We start from the raw sequence: 18,168 nt of genomic DNA on the forward strand, positions 1-18,168 counted from the left end.
ATTAGGATTTACTACAAATTTTGAGATTTGACAAAATTTGGCATTTGGTGGCTCATGTAATTAATCCCTTCTTAGACAAATTGGCCTTTTTGGGAGTGACACATTTTCAAAATCTGTATAGAGGACGTTGGATTACCTGATTCTGTTGTCTCTGTTTCTGGTACAAGTGCCATATTTTATTTGGGTCTTAGGCAGACTCTAGACGTTTTCCTAGTGGGACCCCGGGTCCAGAGGTTGCCCCGATGGACTATTATAAATCCACCCTGGATCTGCTGATAAGTGTTCAAACCTCATATGCTTCTGGATCCCGGCCCAATTAATTTGTCAAGCTGATCTTCAAGAAGACTGGTGGATTTGAGCCAGTGTTTTATCAACCTATCTCGCTGCCAGATACTTCCATGAGAGTGAGCCTATGGGTGTTTGTTAAGTGGATGCAGGATGAGATTAAGGAAAAAAATCCTGGTAGTCAACCAGTAGGGGTTTATACTAAAATTGGTCATAGTTGAATAATTTCTAAACTCTTATCTTATCATTGAGCAATATATAAGCTTGGACAATGGCACCATCCTCTAGGAGGTATGGGTCTTAGCACAGCTTTTGACAGTTAACAGAGCAAAGATAAAGTCCCACTTGAGAGTTCTGCGTTTGAAAATGAAACTTCTCAATATTATAAAAGGAATAAATATCTTGCAGCTTCTGCTCATTGTGGCATGCATAGGGAGTTCTCTGAGTCATTTCCCTGTGGTACAGAGGAGAGACAGGAAGGTGTTATGGCATTTGTATAGTTCCTTTAGAAAAAGAGACTGCATGCAGGGCTAAGAAAGGGCTAAAAGGTGGAAATTGTGACTCAGTCATGATAGGACCAGGATTTATCATTATTCTCCTTTACACAGATTATTCCGTCTTGATTTCCAAGACATTAGATGATTTTAAAAATTTCTATGGAACATAAATTGCCTATATCAACACATGATCAATTTAAAAAACAACCGTTTAGGTGATGAAGGTTGCCCACCACAATCTAAGAATCAAGATCATGAGTGCCAATGGCACCAACTTACAGACGGTGAGTGATGTTACTTTCTTGAGCTTGAACTCTGATCTAGGTATAAAGTAGTGACAATTTCTAAACAAGAGACAAACGTGCATTGTCCAAGCTCACAATCAATTATTTGAGTTCCCAATTAAGTTTGGCAATACACCACCATACTCTATGCTCAGAATATAACAAACAAACTGTATTTCAATAGTTACATGTGGTATAGGGGTGTGGGTTACATACATTCGTATCCAGGAGGATGAAATTAGGCTTTTAAAATGTCTCTTGTGATTACTGATTTCAATTTCATCCTGTATTATGCACCATGAGGCTGCCCTCTCCCATTTGAAGGACATTCTACTCTTCATCCTTACTGTCCCTAAGGATAACTGTGTCGTCTAAGCCAGAAGTACACTTTACTTGCGTTATTTAAAATAACGTACTGACTAAGAATCATCTAAAATCACAGATATAAGAATCTAGGATGATCCTCAGTGTATTAGCAGGACACAAAGGGTATGGTGTATATCTAAAGAGGATGAATTACTTTCCTATAATATTTGCACCCTAGAAAATAATGAGGGCACCAGTTGTTTCTGAAGTTCGCTTGGAGTACTGAATGTGAATTATTGGTGCACCTCCTGGATAATTGTGTGACTACAGGAGTAGCTACACCTGTGTCAAATCATGAAGTCATAGACCAGTCCTTATTTGGGTTGACATAGAAAACGGTGAAGGTAGAGTTTCTTGTCTCACTATTTTTTGAATGTGTGTAGTGTTAATGAATAGGGATCCTAGTATAACACTGATGAACGCCATTGACCAACTTCCAGGCACACAAGTGGGTAGAAACATGTTGGCAAATTAAACGATGAATAATGCACTGCACCAGATCCTTAGGAACAGCTTTCAATCATATCTAGGGTACCAATCAATAAAGGAAAATCCTTTGGTATACCCCTGAATCTCTGCCCTCTACAGGTATAAGTGTTATCAAGAACTCCTTCACAGAAGAGGTTGGGTATACCCTGATATAACCATCTTAACAGGGTAAGATCACCAATGATGAAGCATGCCACATAATGTGGTTGAGGCTTCTTTATCAAGAAACAACTGCTTTCCCCAATATTTCATAGAGTGCAGCTAGAGTAGGGAAGTAAATTCATCCTCTATGGTTATACACCATACGCAGTGCTTAATTTGAGCCATGGTTGCCAGTGGGGACCATAGCACTCCTTTTGGGAACTAGCACAGGCGAAGTGTAGTCTTAAAACTTTAATGGATAAAATTTAAGGGTCTTAGTACAAGTTCATCGGTATTACTGTCATACCCCCGCTGCGGGGGTCCGAAGAAGACCACAACAGCCGTGGTATCCCATCTGCCGTATTACCATGTCACTGCTGGGCCAGCTGCAGTATTTCTGATGGCGGGGGAATATTTTCTCATATGTGTTGATGCAAGTGTGTGTAGTTTGACTGCACATGTGTTAAATGTATACATATGAATGACGCTTTGGGGGAAAACTACCAGTACTTTTCCATTGCTGGTGTCGGGACCATATGTCTCCAGTCCAGTCAATGGGTAAATACTGCAAAACCAACTGAATTTCAACGCCAGCAGGGTAGTTTTCTTTGTGGTCACAGTACTGCTGTGAATGGGGGCCCTGGAGGAAGGGATCCATGTGGGAGACTGAAGGAAAGATAAAGAAATGGGTGAGTAGGCACCCCAATTCCTTCGATTCCACCGACTCGAACCAGGCGGTCTTCCTGGCATGGTCGGCATGACAGAAAGCCAACTCATAATTCGGACGGTTGTGAATTTATCTGTACCGCTCTCTGACAGCTGATTTCCCCCTACCGCCATTGTGGTGGTCTGTGCATGACTGGCGGTGTTGGCAGGACTCCGGCATTTTTCCGTCAACAGACCACCTACATCGTAATTTTGCTGCCAGACCGCCAACTGTTTGATGGTGGGTCCCGTAAAGAAGGTAAACTTACTTTTTTGATACTGGCCCAAGTATTCAATTGGAGCTGACAAAAAATCCATAAGTGGCTGCAGGCACCATTGAGGTATTTGACATAAATGGCAAAGCATTGGACTGTCCTACACATTGGCATAGGACTCTCCTTAATAGCACACATTTCTTTTATTGCATTTCATAATATATTTGACAAAATATAAAATTGTGGAAAAAGTGAGCTGCATCAGTTTTTCTCGTCTTTTGTCTGTGGTGTGTCATTAAATGTAAAACCAAGTGGCACTAATGACAACCAGCAGCAGCCCGTCCTTAAGGGTAGAGGGGCCACGCCCCTGCACCTTTTGGGCATTAGAAGTGTCTCTCAGGCTGAGCGGAGGTCAGCCTGACAGGCGCTCTTCATTTTCAGGTCAGGCAGCCAGAAGCTAGACATGTGCTAAATGCACAGAATCCTGGCTGCCTGAGCTGAACTTTGCTGGGCTGAGGATGTCATAGCCTCTCTGGGCGTGATCTCGTCAGCTCAGCAAAGGTCCTTGAGGCCCTTCTCCTCATGTCGAGGGAGAGCGTCAGTGATAGCCTCATACCTGGGTGATTCAGTTTGAAGCCCTGAAGTGCCTAGGGCCGAGTGTCTATCACTGAAACCTTGTCATAGAGTGGGTGGGGTCAGAAGTCTCTCTGACCCCATCCTACTCTGAGCTGAGGTAGGGACAGCTGCCTCCCCTCATTGGCTGACCTAAGAATAGCCCAATAATCATTGCCCTAGGGTATTTCAAGTCCCCGCAGACAGTTAGCTTGTGGCCTTCAAATGTAGATATAGCCCTTCTCCCTGTATTGTCATGAAAAAACTTGGCTTCCACCTTGATGAAAAGCTCTCTTTTTCTACAGAAGTCAACAAGACCATTTATTGTTTGTTTTTTCCAGTTCAAGGCCCTCAAACACATTTTTCATTATCTGCCTACTGACTTACACAAGAAGGTGATCCATGGTCAATTGTAACAGTCTTTTTCCTGGTGGCCTAATAACTGACAATCATTTCAGAATTTGGCTGCTTGCCTTATCTATGAACTAGCAGGAAAGGTTCATGCTACTACTTGAGCAAACCCGACCTGTTTGGCGGCAGTTTTTCATGGAAGGAGAGAGACGTTCAGGAGTTTACGGGCTACTAATAGCGAGCCGGTGAAGTGTGGATACATTTGCACACACGTGAGACGATTTGTTCGTACCCAGCCAGACTACGTGTTAAGAATTTGCCTTTGGTTTTGGTCCTTGTGAACGATTTCCGGCTGCCCCTGGATTGATTTCTTTTGTGGATTATCACCCTGTCCTGAAGAGGCCAGATTGACTGGAAGGCCGAAACGTGACCGCGTCGACACTTTCATAATGGAGGAGTTTTTAGGTTGATAATTAATTTGGGAACTTGTAGCCTTTGTGACACAGGTTTCGATTGAGGTTCGGTAATTTGGGTTTTCGAACCATCTGTGCTATACTACCTCCAAGTGCACCTCCTAGAGTGAATGGGAGGGCACTCAGCCTTTGCTGAAATATTCTGTAGGGTGTAAATCGTTTAAGTCCTTGTGTTTTTGTGTTATGATTTTGTTTATTGGTCAATTTTTTGTGAATGTTTTGTATATAGGTGTGTACATGGTTATGTATATGATGGTATATGTTGTACAAAAAGTCTGCGTATAAAATTATTTTGATGTTTGTTACAAAGAAAAAAAGAACAAAGAGATATGAGTCTAGTGATTACAAAGAACAATAAAAAATGTGTAATATAGTCCCTGTGTATGAGTGATGGGGTGGAATAAATTGGATTATTCTGAAGTGCACTAAATGGCATTGAAATAGGTGAATTAATTGTCCCCTATTTAGATAAGTTATTGTAGATCCTTTCCTCCTTTTTCCATTGTTTTTTTCTTGCATTACTTCTTGTAAGTATGCACATCATTTGTTTCCAGTAGGAAAGCAAATCTACTTTATGTCACTTTGCGAAGTTCAAGGTCCCATAAACAAACTTGGCCGAAGGTAACTCCAGGACCAATTCCATTTGTATTCATTTTTCCGTGTTCTCCGCTCAGTGGCAGATAATTATCTGGAATTGCGACGGTTTGTCATTTTTAATATTGGAAAAAAGGATGTACCGGTGGCTCAAGGGGCTTGTAAATTATCCCCTGGTGGCCGAACTCTCTAAAATACCCCTTGTTTTAGAAAACAATTGAAAACCACCATCTTTAAATGAATCAGCATTCTCAATTTTGTCTCATTTCCTGTACTTATTTTGTCTAGTGTCAGATCAATTTTTGGGCAAACGTTCGATCTCTACAAATGAAATGAAATAACATAACATGACATAATAAATGTAACATAACATGGGACTACGAAACTCATTGGGAAGTCATGAGCTGTAGGTATGAAGCTTGCCTACAGAGCAGCCTAGGCAAGTGAGATTCTCTGGCACCTCTTGCACTCTTACGTAATTTGAAGATGGATGTCAAAAGAGTATAGGCAGTGAGTTGTATAGAAAATTAGGAATCAGTTACATTTCCATTTGGTCATCCCCCATTTTGTCCTTTTATAATAACGTATCTTGAGGTGGGAGCAACTCTTTACAACGATGCAGTACTCTTATTCTCGGCACTGCATACTTACTTTTATTTCTGTACAGCTTTTATTATTTATTTCATTTAATGTGAAGAAAGGTGACTTGTGATCAGTAGGTCACCCTTCTTGACAAAACACAAATACAACAACTAAATTTACATGAATGCATTTATTGTTACAAATGATACATTATGAACCTGAGGCATCTCCAGTTATCTTTCTGCATCGGCGTTCATCAGTATTTCTTTAACCGCAAGTTGTTTTGACAGATGCAGAAAGCTTTGTTTTTTTTTTTTATTTACAAAAACATATATTATATGCGTAGACGGTTATATATCTTTTATATTTACAGACTTAGTGGTCACAATTCTGCGTGGAAGCTGAGCTCCTTGACTCTTAGCCAACTTCCTGTTTTGTAAGGTTCCTTTCTTCCTGATCCATTAATGTCTTTCGCTCGATCACGTGCAAATGCCTTCCTACCCCTTGTGGGATAATTCCGTATGGTAAAAAATCCTCTGCCCGTTGGTTTATGGGGAGAGTTTCTTCTGTCGCTCTCTCCCTCAAACACACGACTTATCTGTTTAGGACATGAATCTTGTCTTATTAAGTATCACTCACTGTGCCCTTTACCTTTTAATTGCTTTCGACAAGCTTATTATGTTGCTTTCATTTTACACCAACAGAGATCCAATCATGTTCATGTATCTTTTATCCGCATTTCCTTACCACCCCACCATTAAGGCAATTTTTCCCTTCAAACAGTGCGAGATTGTTTATCTAAGGATATCTTTTGTAACTCTGCTTTTGGTTTTATTTCAGGAACTCTTATAAGGCAGGTATAGAATTCCAGTGTTTACTTTGGTCTTTTTCTCGAAATGGACATCAATGTGTACTGGTTGAGATACCAATTCAACATGGGTTACAATGGCTGTTGTGGCTCTGACGCAGTGCGTTTTGAAGGCTGCTAGTTGGTCAAACACATGCACATTTAGGTCTTATTATTTCTTGCCTATCAAGCATGAACATAACCGGGTGCTTAAGGAACTTTACGTAATGAGTTCTTTTCTGCCTGCCAATAAAGTGGGTATTGGTCTAGCTGGCACAGAAGAATGTACGGGGCTGATTTAGCGTTTGGCAGAGAGAGTAATCCATCACAATGGCGATGGCGTATCCTCTTCCCCAAACTGATGGTCCACCTGCCTGGTTTACAGATGAACCGACCATAAGCATGTCAGCAACAGAACCTAATTGGTCTCTGCCACTGACATACTCCTCAGACCGCCTGATAGAGCAAGGGTCATCGAAAGTTTGGCCATTCAACCGCCCACCCATTTTACAGTTGATGTTGTTGTGGATGTTAGTTTTGGTATTTTTAAAAACAAATTCCAGCTCTGGGGTTTTGTTTTTGAAAATGCCTAAATATGATAAAAGTTTGGAAGACAGACAGTTTTGTCATGCTGACGGAGCCATCCATCAAACTTTTAATACATTGAAGGAATAGCCATGAGGGCGGTCCCTGCCAATGTTAAGAGATGTCCACCAGGCTGGTGGACAACTGTAAATTCAGAGTGTGGTTACTCCGCCAGATCAAAAAAGGAGCTTACTGCTTCGCCTTGATGGAGTAATTACCATACTCCCATATCTAAATCAGATCCTTAAATACTTGCATTGAAGTTATGAAAGTGGGTATTACATTGATTCCTTCTCGCCCAGTAATGCTCCTTTGTGCCTATTTGCATCAGTAATATGTTCCTCTCATTCAAGAGGAGTCAATACTGGATCATCCACTGGCGGATGGCATCTCTTCCCTCATGGTTCTAAATTGCATGTGATACCTGTTGGTCTTTCTCTCTAATGATGTTGCTATCCTCCTTCACTGTTTCTTCAGAGGACTTTTGTTACTCTTCATTAATTTCTTGTTTCCTTTTCTTTGCTATTTTAGCATTTGCTGGCATGTTGTTAGCAGGTTGGGTGGGTGTTGATTGATTTCTATTCCTGTTTCAGGTTCTGGGAACATGTTTGTCTTTTCCAACTGTTAACTTGGAGCATCAACAAAAAGAGGCTGTTTATGCTGAGACATTAGGTTAATCTAATTAACACCACAAACCAAATTGCAGCTGCTTTTGGTAGCTTGGGCACCTTTAGACTCACTTTTAACTTGGTACTACTACCCCTTACTACACCTGAGTATGTTTATCCCCACTAATGTTGAAAAACATCCACTTCTGCCTATATCCTAATAGCTATACCTCTGTCTACTCTATACTTTTCAAACTCTACGTCTTCCAACTTACCTCTACCTCTTACCTAGTACCTTTAGGCAGACGTCCATACCAGTACCTCGACCCCATCTATAGCTTATGCCCAAGTGCTTTTATTTCTGCTTAGATCGTTGCATATCAGCATCTACCTATATGCTAGTAACTCTACTTATATCCTACTGCCACCTCTGTCTAGACCTTAGGATCTTTACCACTACCCATACCTTATTAAATCTAAGCCTGTCTATACTATTTTACCCCTACCTCTCAGAGGAGATCTGGTTCAACTAAATGATTATGAATTACTGGCTTTGAAGTTGCACAGAAAGCTGTCCAGTGGAGAGGGAAATGCCGGATTCTAAAGAATTTTACTTTTGTACATTTCAAATGGTGTAGGAATAAGGTATCCGTTCCGGAACAAAACAAAGATAATACTTCAAATGAAGAATTTTAGTTGGTAAACATAATTCTAATTTTATAAAAAATAATATTACCTGATGAAATTGAATAGACTATTGTTCCATTATTTCCAGCATCACGGTCCTTTGCATATATGTTGGTCACAAAAGTACCTTCTGGCTGGGATTCCAAAACCTGCCAAAAACAATGCATGTTCAAGTCTGAATACATTTTCTGTTTCAAAGATCTGTCTATCGAGTTGCATATACATAATCAATATTGCCTATGTTTATGACTTGTTTAAATTGTGGTGTAAACAAAGGCTAAATCAACAAAGATCGGGGAGTCATCTTGCCACAAATAGTGTCTCATTGAATGTAGGGCCGTAATGGCACATCTGCCAAGAACTGACATATGTCTCCTCTCATTTTGGCAGTCCCACCTCCTTTTGGGCAGGGAATGGGGGTTCAGAGGAATGCAGTTTTCCAGAAGGCAGAGTCTCCACTGTGTCTGCCATTAAAAGAACCTTTGGGTGTTCCTGACTCTGCAGAAACAACATAAATTAGAGGGGCTACCATATAGATAAGCAAACCTAAATTGGAATGCACCCTTTATGCCACTCCCACCCCATGTCCACCTTCTGGTGAGAGAAAGCCAGATTACCACAACCCTCCAGTCAGTGTAATGACAATGCTACATGCCATGGACTATGGCAATAAAGACAACCAGTAAAAAATACACTCTCCATAAGAAAATAATCTACTCATGTCACACATCCTTTTGAGACACCTTAGCAGAACAAGAGGATACAGGAAAAAGAGGTTCCAGAAAAGGACAACACTACAGGGCTACACTGAGTAGCAATCCATACAGAGATTCAGATTCAGATTCAATAAGGACAACTTTAGTAGCCTTCTACTCATCATCAAACCTTATTAAACCCCAGAAAAATGTCACATGCCACAAACCTAGAGACAAAACTCGGATGTGCAACTAGGTCCCTACTAGGGATGCGCAGAATATTTTGTTCCATCTGCAGAATTGGCATAATTTGGCTATGCTGCATTACTAAGCCAAATTCCGCAAATCGCCACATGGCAGGAGCTTTTCTCATGCAAAGCTCTACAATGGTAAGTTGCTGAGCACAAGCGAGACTTGGCATCCCCTAGCGTGATTTAAGGTCGCTAGGAGGACAATTTGCAAGATTTTTCCAATGCTGGCGGTAGCAGGCGGCCTCGACCGTTCATGGTCACAAGGCTGGTGCTCGAATAGAAAATGTACAAGAACAGCAGCAAAATCAACTTGAGTAGCTGCACCCTCTGGTGCATCGGTTGGTGCCCTTAGTGCTGGTTTTTCAGCATGGAAAGCGTTACTGGTGCTAAATCAAAGCACGAGCAGCACAATGTGGCTATTTCTGCCCATGGGCAGAACTCCATGGAATGTCGTGGAGTTTATATGTAACTTAGTGGAATTCCACGGAGTCAAAGTTCAAGAGTTCCGCCCACCCTTAGCCCCTACAGACAACAGACTTAAGAGACAATTGGTCTCTAGCCACTAGCCATTGATGTACTCATGCCCCATGTGGCATACAATGTTAAGTTTCCATGTACACAACAGCAGTTCTATCACATCAGTGACACCCAACCCTAATCATGGATAGGGGCTTTCCATTGCATACACACATCCACCAAGAGGCCTTGCTGTATTTATACTCGAAGTTCAAAGAACACAGCAGCCTTAACAGCCAGCTGGTACATGATGCTGATCTGTGCATCCTGGATTCATATGACAAAGATATCCTTTGTGCCAGGAAAGTGTCAGCAAAAATATAACCAATATGGTACCAAAACTGTGCTTACCAAGTCAGTGACCACAGTCAAACACCACAGAGCACAACTACACCATGCTCCAACTACTCATGACTCCTTTACCATCTCCACATCTGACTGCTGATGCCCCTAAAATCATGAAACACAGAAACAAGGAAAAGAGAAGACAAAACAAGACATGCCCAAACATGATGAACTTGTGAGTGGTTCAAGTTTGTGCTCAACAGTGGTTCATGTGACTGCATTGGAACATATGCCATAATCAGGTAGAGTCATTGAGGCTGGGTAGGTCCTGCAGGTCTTCCTCACTTCCACAACATGACCATCCAAAGAAAACTACTTATCTCTGGGAACAATTGAGAACTCATACCAGGATCATCACAACTACTATGCATGATAACCTTTGACCATCAGAACTACTCTCCAGGCTGGTCAGGCATCAAGCAGTCAGGCAACTGCTTAAACACCAGTGTCAAGGAAAAGCTACAGAGCACAGGAAGGATGCACCAGCCTGGGGGATGTGTCAATAATATGGATACAGTTAACACATGTGCATGCCTAAGAGATTTCACAAGGGCAGAGTAGAGTAAAAACCGTTAGGAGTCTGATTTGTACTACCACCAGAAACATAGGCAAAGTGGCACCTCTTACCATAAATGCTCAATATTATATATTGTAGAACCATTCAATAAAGTTCAGTGCCAGTACATTCTGTAATGCATTCTCTGTCTTATTAAGTGCTGCACCTCTGCCTGACATCTCTTTGCAGTAATGGAGCTTGGTTCCCCAGTCAATCTATTTGGACCACTAGATACATATGCAGGGGCTTTTAACCCCTTCACTTCGGCGGCATTCCGCAGCAGTGCTAAGGGGTAACCCTGGGCGAAGCACTACGCTACGCTCGCGGAGTTTGCGAAGTTTGTGCAACTTCGCACTACGCGAGCTGCACATAGCACAGTGCGAACACGTATAGTGCAGCGTAGCGTAGCGCAGCTCTCATTTTTTGCTTGTTCGCGGTCCTGAACGTCATGTTCGCGACTGCGAGCAAGCAAAATTACATCCCGGCGAGATTCTCAACGCGGGGAGGTAAGGTTTCTCATTGTGAGTGGTTGTGCATGCTCGCGACCGCTCTCAATGAGAAACTACCAGTTCGCGTTGAGAAAGCTGCAGCTCGAGTAATAATCTACTCGAGCAGCAGAAAACTACAGCTCGCACTGTGCAAGATGCCATTTTCAATGATTGCACAGTGCCGGAGGCTTGTCCGCACTGTGCAATCATTGAAAACACATCTTGCACAGTGCGAACATGCTACTACGCAGCTCGCGTAGTGCTACGTGAAGTTTGCGTAGTGCGAAGTGCACTTCCCGTAGCTTCACGTAGCGCTACTTCGCAAACTACGCCCACCCTTACTAAGGGGGAGGGGCGGAAATGTGGCGGGCGCATGCTGGTGACGGAACCGCTCCGTCATCAGCGTCGGTTGCGCTGTGCTTATGACGGAGCGGTTCCGTCATGGCCCCGCCCGCTCAATAGAACGCTCAGCGCAGGCGCGGAATTCGCGCCGCGCAGGAGCGTCGGGCGGGCCATGACGGAACCGCTCCGTCATCAGCATACAAAGGGTTAAGAAATATGTTGGATTCAGCGTGTCATGTCAAGAATAGAAGATGTCCTCAGTGTGCTACTTAGGAGGTGTAGAATGTGTTAAAGAAACTTCTTGAATAGTGTTATTTTTAGTCGTCTGCTTGAAAATCTGTGCCTTCCTAACCATACATTTTTTGTCAACCCTATGTCCTGCTGTGGAATTTCTACATTTATTGTTATATTACAGAGCATCAGAGTATAGTATTGACAGCGAAACTATTTTTCTGTGTGGAAAAAACTCCATGTGCTACAACCCTTTGAATAAAGCGACTCTCCCTTTTCTTTATCTAAAGAGGAACTTACTCCTGCCTTTACCAGGACTCCTCTTCATGATTAAAGCCTGTGAAAGTATGTGCTCAATGATTATAAATGCGCGTAAACATATGAGTTTGTTGATATTTAGTGTACAGTGCAAAGTCGCTGGGCCTTTTCCAACTCATCCATAGGTTTTTGTTCAGAAGTCAAATTTTTGGTTCACAAATTCCACATTTGTGGTTGGAATTTTAAGTTCAAATCGATTTTTGTGCATCAATGTTACACTTAGGTGAAGAAATGTTTTAAAAATTGAGCCCTGTAAGTTGTACCAGCAGTACTGTCTGCATCCCCTCTGCCTAGCAGAAGATCTACAGAAAAAGGCTGATTATTAGATACAACGCAATCAATTCAATAAGCCCATTCTGTCTCTGCAATTACTTTAAGATGGATATTACTAGATATCTCTTGGATCATGTGGCTCACTTTTATTAGTTGTGCCATCAGACTACGAAAGATCTCTTTCCTTTGTAGAAGTGAAACTCTATGATACACAACCAAAGGCTCCATGCGCAAGGTCTAAAACCATCAAACACGCTTCAAATTCTGATAAGATACCCCTTTCTCTAGTCTCACTACCTTATCCAAGACAGATTGTTTTTAAGTGACTGAAGGTATAGGTGAATTATTTCTTGACACGCACATTTCAATTACTCAGTTCAGTTCAATAGACAGTAGCAATGGAAAGTCATCAATATATATTTGTAAATGTGAGAACATGTCACTTGGTCACCCACAATGTTTGCTTAATTGTATTGCTGATTTTGAGACACTGCACACTGGGTCACTGCTGTCCAGTGCTCTGACCTATAAAACATCTACGAAATGGCTAATTCCTGATTGGTGTATTTAACTTTCTTAGGAGGCTAAAGTATATGGTGCAGAAAATACACATATGGCGTAGAAAGGAAAAATGTCACTTGTGAGCTGCAGTGCTAATTGTGGCATCCACTAATGTGAAAGAGAAAAACATAGCTTCTGGCCTACTATAGTAGCCTTACTACTGAATTATAAGACATAAAGTATAAAACAGCCTCTTGAAATAACAATTTTTAGCAGGTAAAAACCTACCTTTTAAATATTAGTAAGTCCCGCCTCTGTAAGCAGTGTAGCCTACAAGGTAAGGTGGATGGAGGATGGAACTTAAAATTAGAACATGTAGAAAATTAATGTTTCCATGTCCCTACAGTGTCCATTTATAGCGGATGAGGTGCCTCTCTATCAGGGTGAGAAGCTATCAGCATTTCCATAATTGCATCTTGAGGCCCTGTCCTCGTCCTTGGCAGCTGTTAAAGTAGGCTTGCCAGAAGACCCTTCCTCTCCCAAGGTGTTTGAAATGGCCTTTCCTGTGGTGGGGGCATACCTCTGAGATTTAAGAAGGCCATGATTTGTTCATTGTTGAAGAAGGACGGATCAGATCCGAAAAACGTAAAGAACTATCATCCAGCCTCTCAGTTACCACTCCCAGCATAAAGTTTGGAGGGGCATGTAAATTAACTCCTCAAAGAATTTATGGAAGATCATCAATGGCTCCATGTTCGCCAGTCAGGCTTTCGGGTCCATCATAGTACTGAGTTGGTGATGCTCTCTGTACTGTACTGGATGAGCTTAGACTGGCGGCTGACAAGAACAAGTACTCCGTGTTGATTTTGCTGGACCTTACTGCAGCATTCGATACAGTGGACCATCAAGTGCTTACGGACCAGTTAATTGCACGCAGGATTACAGGGTTCCCCCGTCTGTGGATTTTTAAATCCTGAAAGACTGTCACAGAGGGTTCAGATGTGTGATCATGTTTGGTCATCTTTCCAGAGAAGGGGCATTTTCTTACGGGTGCCTCAGGGCTCTGCGCTGTCCCCAATATTGTTTAATATTTATCACTATCCTCTGATTGTGGCATTAGCACAGACTGCCAACTGTTTATCTATATGGATGACACCCAGCTGATCTTACAGATTGAGAATTCCTGGCAGGCTCAGTTGAAAGTGCAGATTATCTCAGGTTCACTGTGAATTGGATGGCAGATAACTCTCTGAAACTGAATCCGGACAACACTGAGGTCCTGTCACCACTAAGGGAAACCCTTGGATAGATGGGGTTTGGCCGCGGGAGTTAGGTCTAGACTCTGAATCCGTGCCAGCTGTGAAAAGCCTTGGTATCAAGCTGGATAGCAACCTGTCGATAGCTGGGCAGATAGCGACATTGGTTGGGAGTTGTGCGGGCCTTCTTACACAGCTCCTGAAATTGGTTCCTCTTCTTTATTTTAGAACTATGCGAACAGTGGTGACTGCACTGATTGTGCCTCAGTTGGACTATGGCAATGCCTTATACATCGGGGTCCCTGATAAGCTGCTGGGAAGCTTCAAGTAATTATGAATGATGCTGCAAGATTATTGTTCAAACTAACAAGACAGGAGAATGCCATGCCATTGCTGCTACAATTACACTGGCTCCCTGTTAAACAGAGGGCCAGGTTGAGTGGCCCGTGCATTGTGCACAAGGTGTTGTATTGGATGGTACCTCACTAAACTGAGGATCGGCTGAGGTTCTATATACCTGGACACCACCAGCCCTCCTCTGAGGCGATCTTACTGACCTGCCCATGCTTTAACTATACTACTTTAGGCAGTCTGGCTTTTTCAGTTCTGATACCACAGATTTGGAATGGATTACTAGAAGGCTTCCAAGGAGAAACGCCTCTCCTTCCATTTCATAAGAGAATGAAAACGTTTCTATTTGAACAGGCGTTTGATAGAGATTGATGTGACTTTTTATTTTAATAATTCTGGTACAATATGGTTTCATATCCCTTGGATAAGAGCCTAGAGACCGGTGGTAATTGTGTGCTATATAAGTGTTATTAACATAACAAGCCACTGTGGTAGGCCTAGCTGCCCATCCCAAAAACATAGAGTACAGATTAAAATACTAATACTTATCTAGGGAATGGGACCAGCTAATTAATAAAAATCCAATTAAATTGTGAAGTAAACTTTTTTTAATCAATAATTTTATTTGACGGAGTTACCCTTTACTTGCCTGAAGTGTCAAAAGGCTAATTAGCTTTAGCCTCTGTCAGCTGCAATATTTTCCATACTGTTGCTAAGATTGGCGTAGTAATAATACATGTTTTGTACTTTTGCTCACATTGGAGTGGAATTAGTAAATATCACCTGCCAAATCCATCACTTTCCTACTGTTGCTAAGATTGGAGAGGGAATCATAAATGTTACCTCTTTCCTACCCGCCCCCCCCAGAGGCCATAACTTTCCATAATATTGCTACTATTAGAGTGGGAATAGCAAATCTTACACCTTCAAAGCCCAACACGTTCCCTACAGTTGCTAAGATTGCAGCAGAAATAGTAAATGTTACCCATCCAAAATCCAACAGTTTTCCTAATATTTCTTCCTTAGCAGTAGTAATATTTCTATACATTTTTCTATTTTTTTAAAAAAATATTTGTAAAACCTAATTGGTCATTTTATTTTATGTTTGATTTCTTTGGTTTATTCTTTTATTTAATTTATTTTTATACATTTCGCTATATGTTTTTGTTATATATGTTACCATTTTCATTGTTATTATTATTTTTGGACCTGACCCTTTCTTCAGGGTTTCCCCCAAACATTTTGTCTTCCTCCTCCCCTTTTTGCTGAATTTGTTTGTGTAGGCTTAAGGACTATGGGTTCTTTACCACTGCTAACCAATGTAAAAATGAACACGTTCTCTACTTAACACATGGGAATGCTCCACCAGTAACTTTGGCTAATCCACAATTGGCAAATTTAATTTATTATAAGTCCCTAGTAAAGTGCACTACATGTGCCTGGGGCCTGTAAATTAAATACTAATAGTGGGACTGCAGCACTGCTTGTACCATGCACTTAAGTAGCCCTTTAAACCTGTATTTGGCCTGCCCTTGATGAACCTGTGTGTGCAGTGTTAAACTGCCATGTCAACCTGCTAAACGGACCACTGCCTACTCTTAACCACATGCGCGCTAGCGCAATTTTGCTCCTACGCTGAGATTTTCAAAACCGCATGTTACGTGACGAGCTGGGCTCGTCATCAGCGTGCGAGCGGGCTACACCATGATGAGCCCAGCTCGTCATCAGCGTCGAAGGGGTTAAAAAATGAAACTGCCTAGTTTCATTTTTTCTTTTTAAACGCATCCCATTTTCCACTAAAGAAAACGGGCTGCATATAAAAAAGAAATTGCTAAGCCTAAGGGGTATTGTTCTGCTCACCTTGGGGTAAGTTGACACAGCACCTGTGCGTGTTTTTATCCTGCACCACGTAGGTATGTCTGATGGCTAAAATACCATGTGAATATGTCTGATGATTAAATTGCCCCTTACAACACACCTATTTGTAAGCTGTTGTCATGATTATTTTGTGCCTTCAAGTGTTGCTACGTTTTAATAAAAGTGCTTGCTTAGTGGTTTGTTTTAAGAAACTCTTGTGTCACTTACTAGTCTTGAAAAAGCACACCATTACTTCTGAATGCATTTAACAATGAACAATTGAATTTAAATTTTGGATATAGGCTCCCCATATTTTAATTCTGTCACATAGGTGGAATTGTTGCGCTGCAACCATTCAGTTGCAGTGTCATACATATTGAGTGACCATACCTTATTAGAAAGTAGGTCTCATGCCCTACAGGGGGCGCTACATCACTATTTTTGGTCCTGATGAAATGCCGACTGACCCTTTGGGCAATCAAGGCATGAACCCTGTCGACCTCACTTTGCTAATAGCTATCTAGGTGCATTGTGACTATACAATAGCACCACTGTTTTTACTTAGTCCTGGTACCCTTACCCCATAAAAAATTGTTTTTAGGGCACCAGAGTCTATTTTAGACACACTCCACTTTTCACGTGACACACTTTCATGCATTCACTCAAATGGCGTATTCGGATCAAAAGAACTCCGACAAAGAGCCCCCAGGCCCATCAGGCATTGCAGCGCCGGCCAGACGAGGAGCGCACAATGATGAAGCATGACACCCTAACAGGTGTGTGAGGGCATTAAGATCTGACCTTTTGGTTTCCCTACAACAGTATTACTAGCCTTGTGGGTTCACCACTTAATGACCACTTATGAGGAACTTCTCGAACCTTAATGGCCAGTTCGTTAGAAAGCAATCGCAGACATCGTGGTGTGATGGCTGCGATACCTAATGGGATGCAAATTGCAACCTACCTCATTAATATGCATGAGGTATGTCTATCTTGCAACCCACTAGGAATCGCTAAGGAAACACAAAAAAAGTGTCATACATTAGGAATACTGATTTCCTAATTGCGATTTGGAGAGAATCTCATAAAGGAAATTGATAATCCTAATGTCAATACATCTGTCCCAAAATTAATTCATAAGCTAGGACTACAGATTTCCTAATTGCGATTTTTGCAATTCTGAGATAATCGCAATTAGGAAATGGGTTTCCTACTGTTTGTACATCTGGCTGCATCTCCACTGATTTTGGTTCGCTGATATTTTTATGCTGCAAGTTGTAAACCCAACAGAATCCTCTAGATGGCGGTCATTTCACACCACTGAAACACTCTATTTGCCAGCGTGATATAATTCAACAAACCTTGAAGCGTAGCTCTTTTCCAGGTTGGAACTGTGGAAAGACGGGCTCGTTGTCGTTCACATCGGTAATTGCAATGTGCACAGTGGCTGTAGAATTGTGCCTCGGTGCACCATGGTCAGTCACCAGTACGGACAGTTCATGGTAAGACGTCTGTTCACGGTCCAACGAAACCCAATTGATAATTTCACCTGAAAGCCAATAAAAATAGCAATATTATGATAAGGTGCGCAGGAGCACACGACTAAAGAAAGTCACTTTATAATACTGTAGTAATTCAATCCAAGCGTAGGTTTGAAGTAACAGCTTTTATTGCAGGAATGACAACTTAACATCCACAGGTAAAGTAGAGCAGTTAACACAGGAGCGTCTAGCAGCAGAATGAGCTCCTGACATTCCGGCATTCTAGATGACATCAGAAGTTCTACAAATGACATCAAATAGGAATACTACACACCTCCCACCGAAAAACAAAAACAAAAAAAAAACGATAAACCCTACAAAAAAAA

The 18,168-nt window shown here is 41.7% G+C and overlaps 1 protein-coding gene across 1 annotated transcript in view; it reads right to left on the reverse strand.

Moving 5' to 3' along the window:
- The window catches only part of DCHS2 (dachsous cadherin-related 2), a 932,357-nt gene that overhangs the window by 347,858 nt on the left and 566,331 nt on the right, over positions 1 to 18,168 (reverse strand). The window contains exons 7-8 of the mRNA XM_086962326.1: positions 17,663 to 17,850; positions 8,371 to 8,470 (exon numbers count right to left, since the gene is read on the reverse strand). Coding sequence (XP_086818452.1) covers positions 8,371 to 8,470; positions 17,663 to 17,850 — 288 coding nt within the window. The remainder of the gene's footprint in view (positions 1 to 8,370; positions 8,471 to 17,662; positions 17,851 to 18,168) is intronic.

The sequence above is a fragment of the Lissotriton vulgaris genome, chromosome 3_1, assembly GCF_964263255.1.
Source record: "Lissotriton vulgaris chromosome 3_1, aLisVul1.2, whole genome shotgun sequence".
Taxonomy (NCBI): domain Eukaryota; kingdom Metazoa; phylum Chordata; class Amphibia; order Caudata; family Salamandridae; genus Lissotriton; species Lissotriton vulgaris.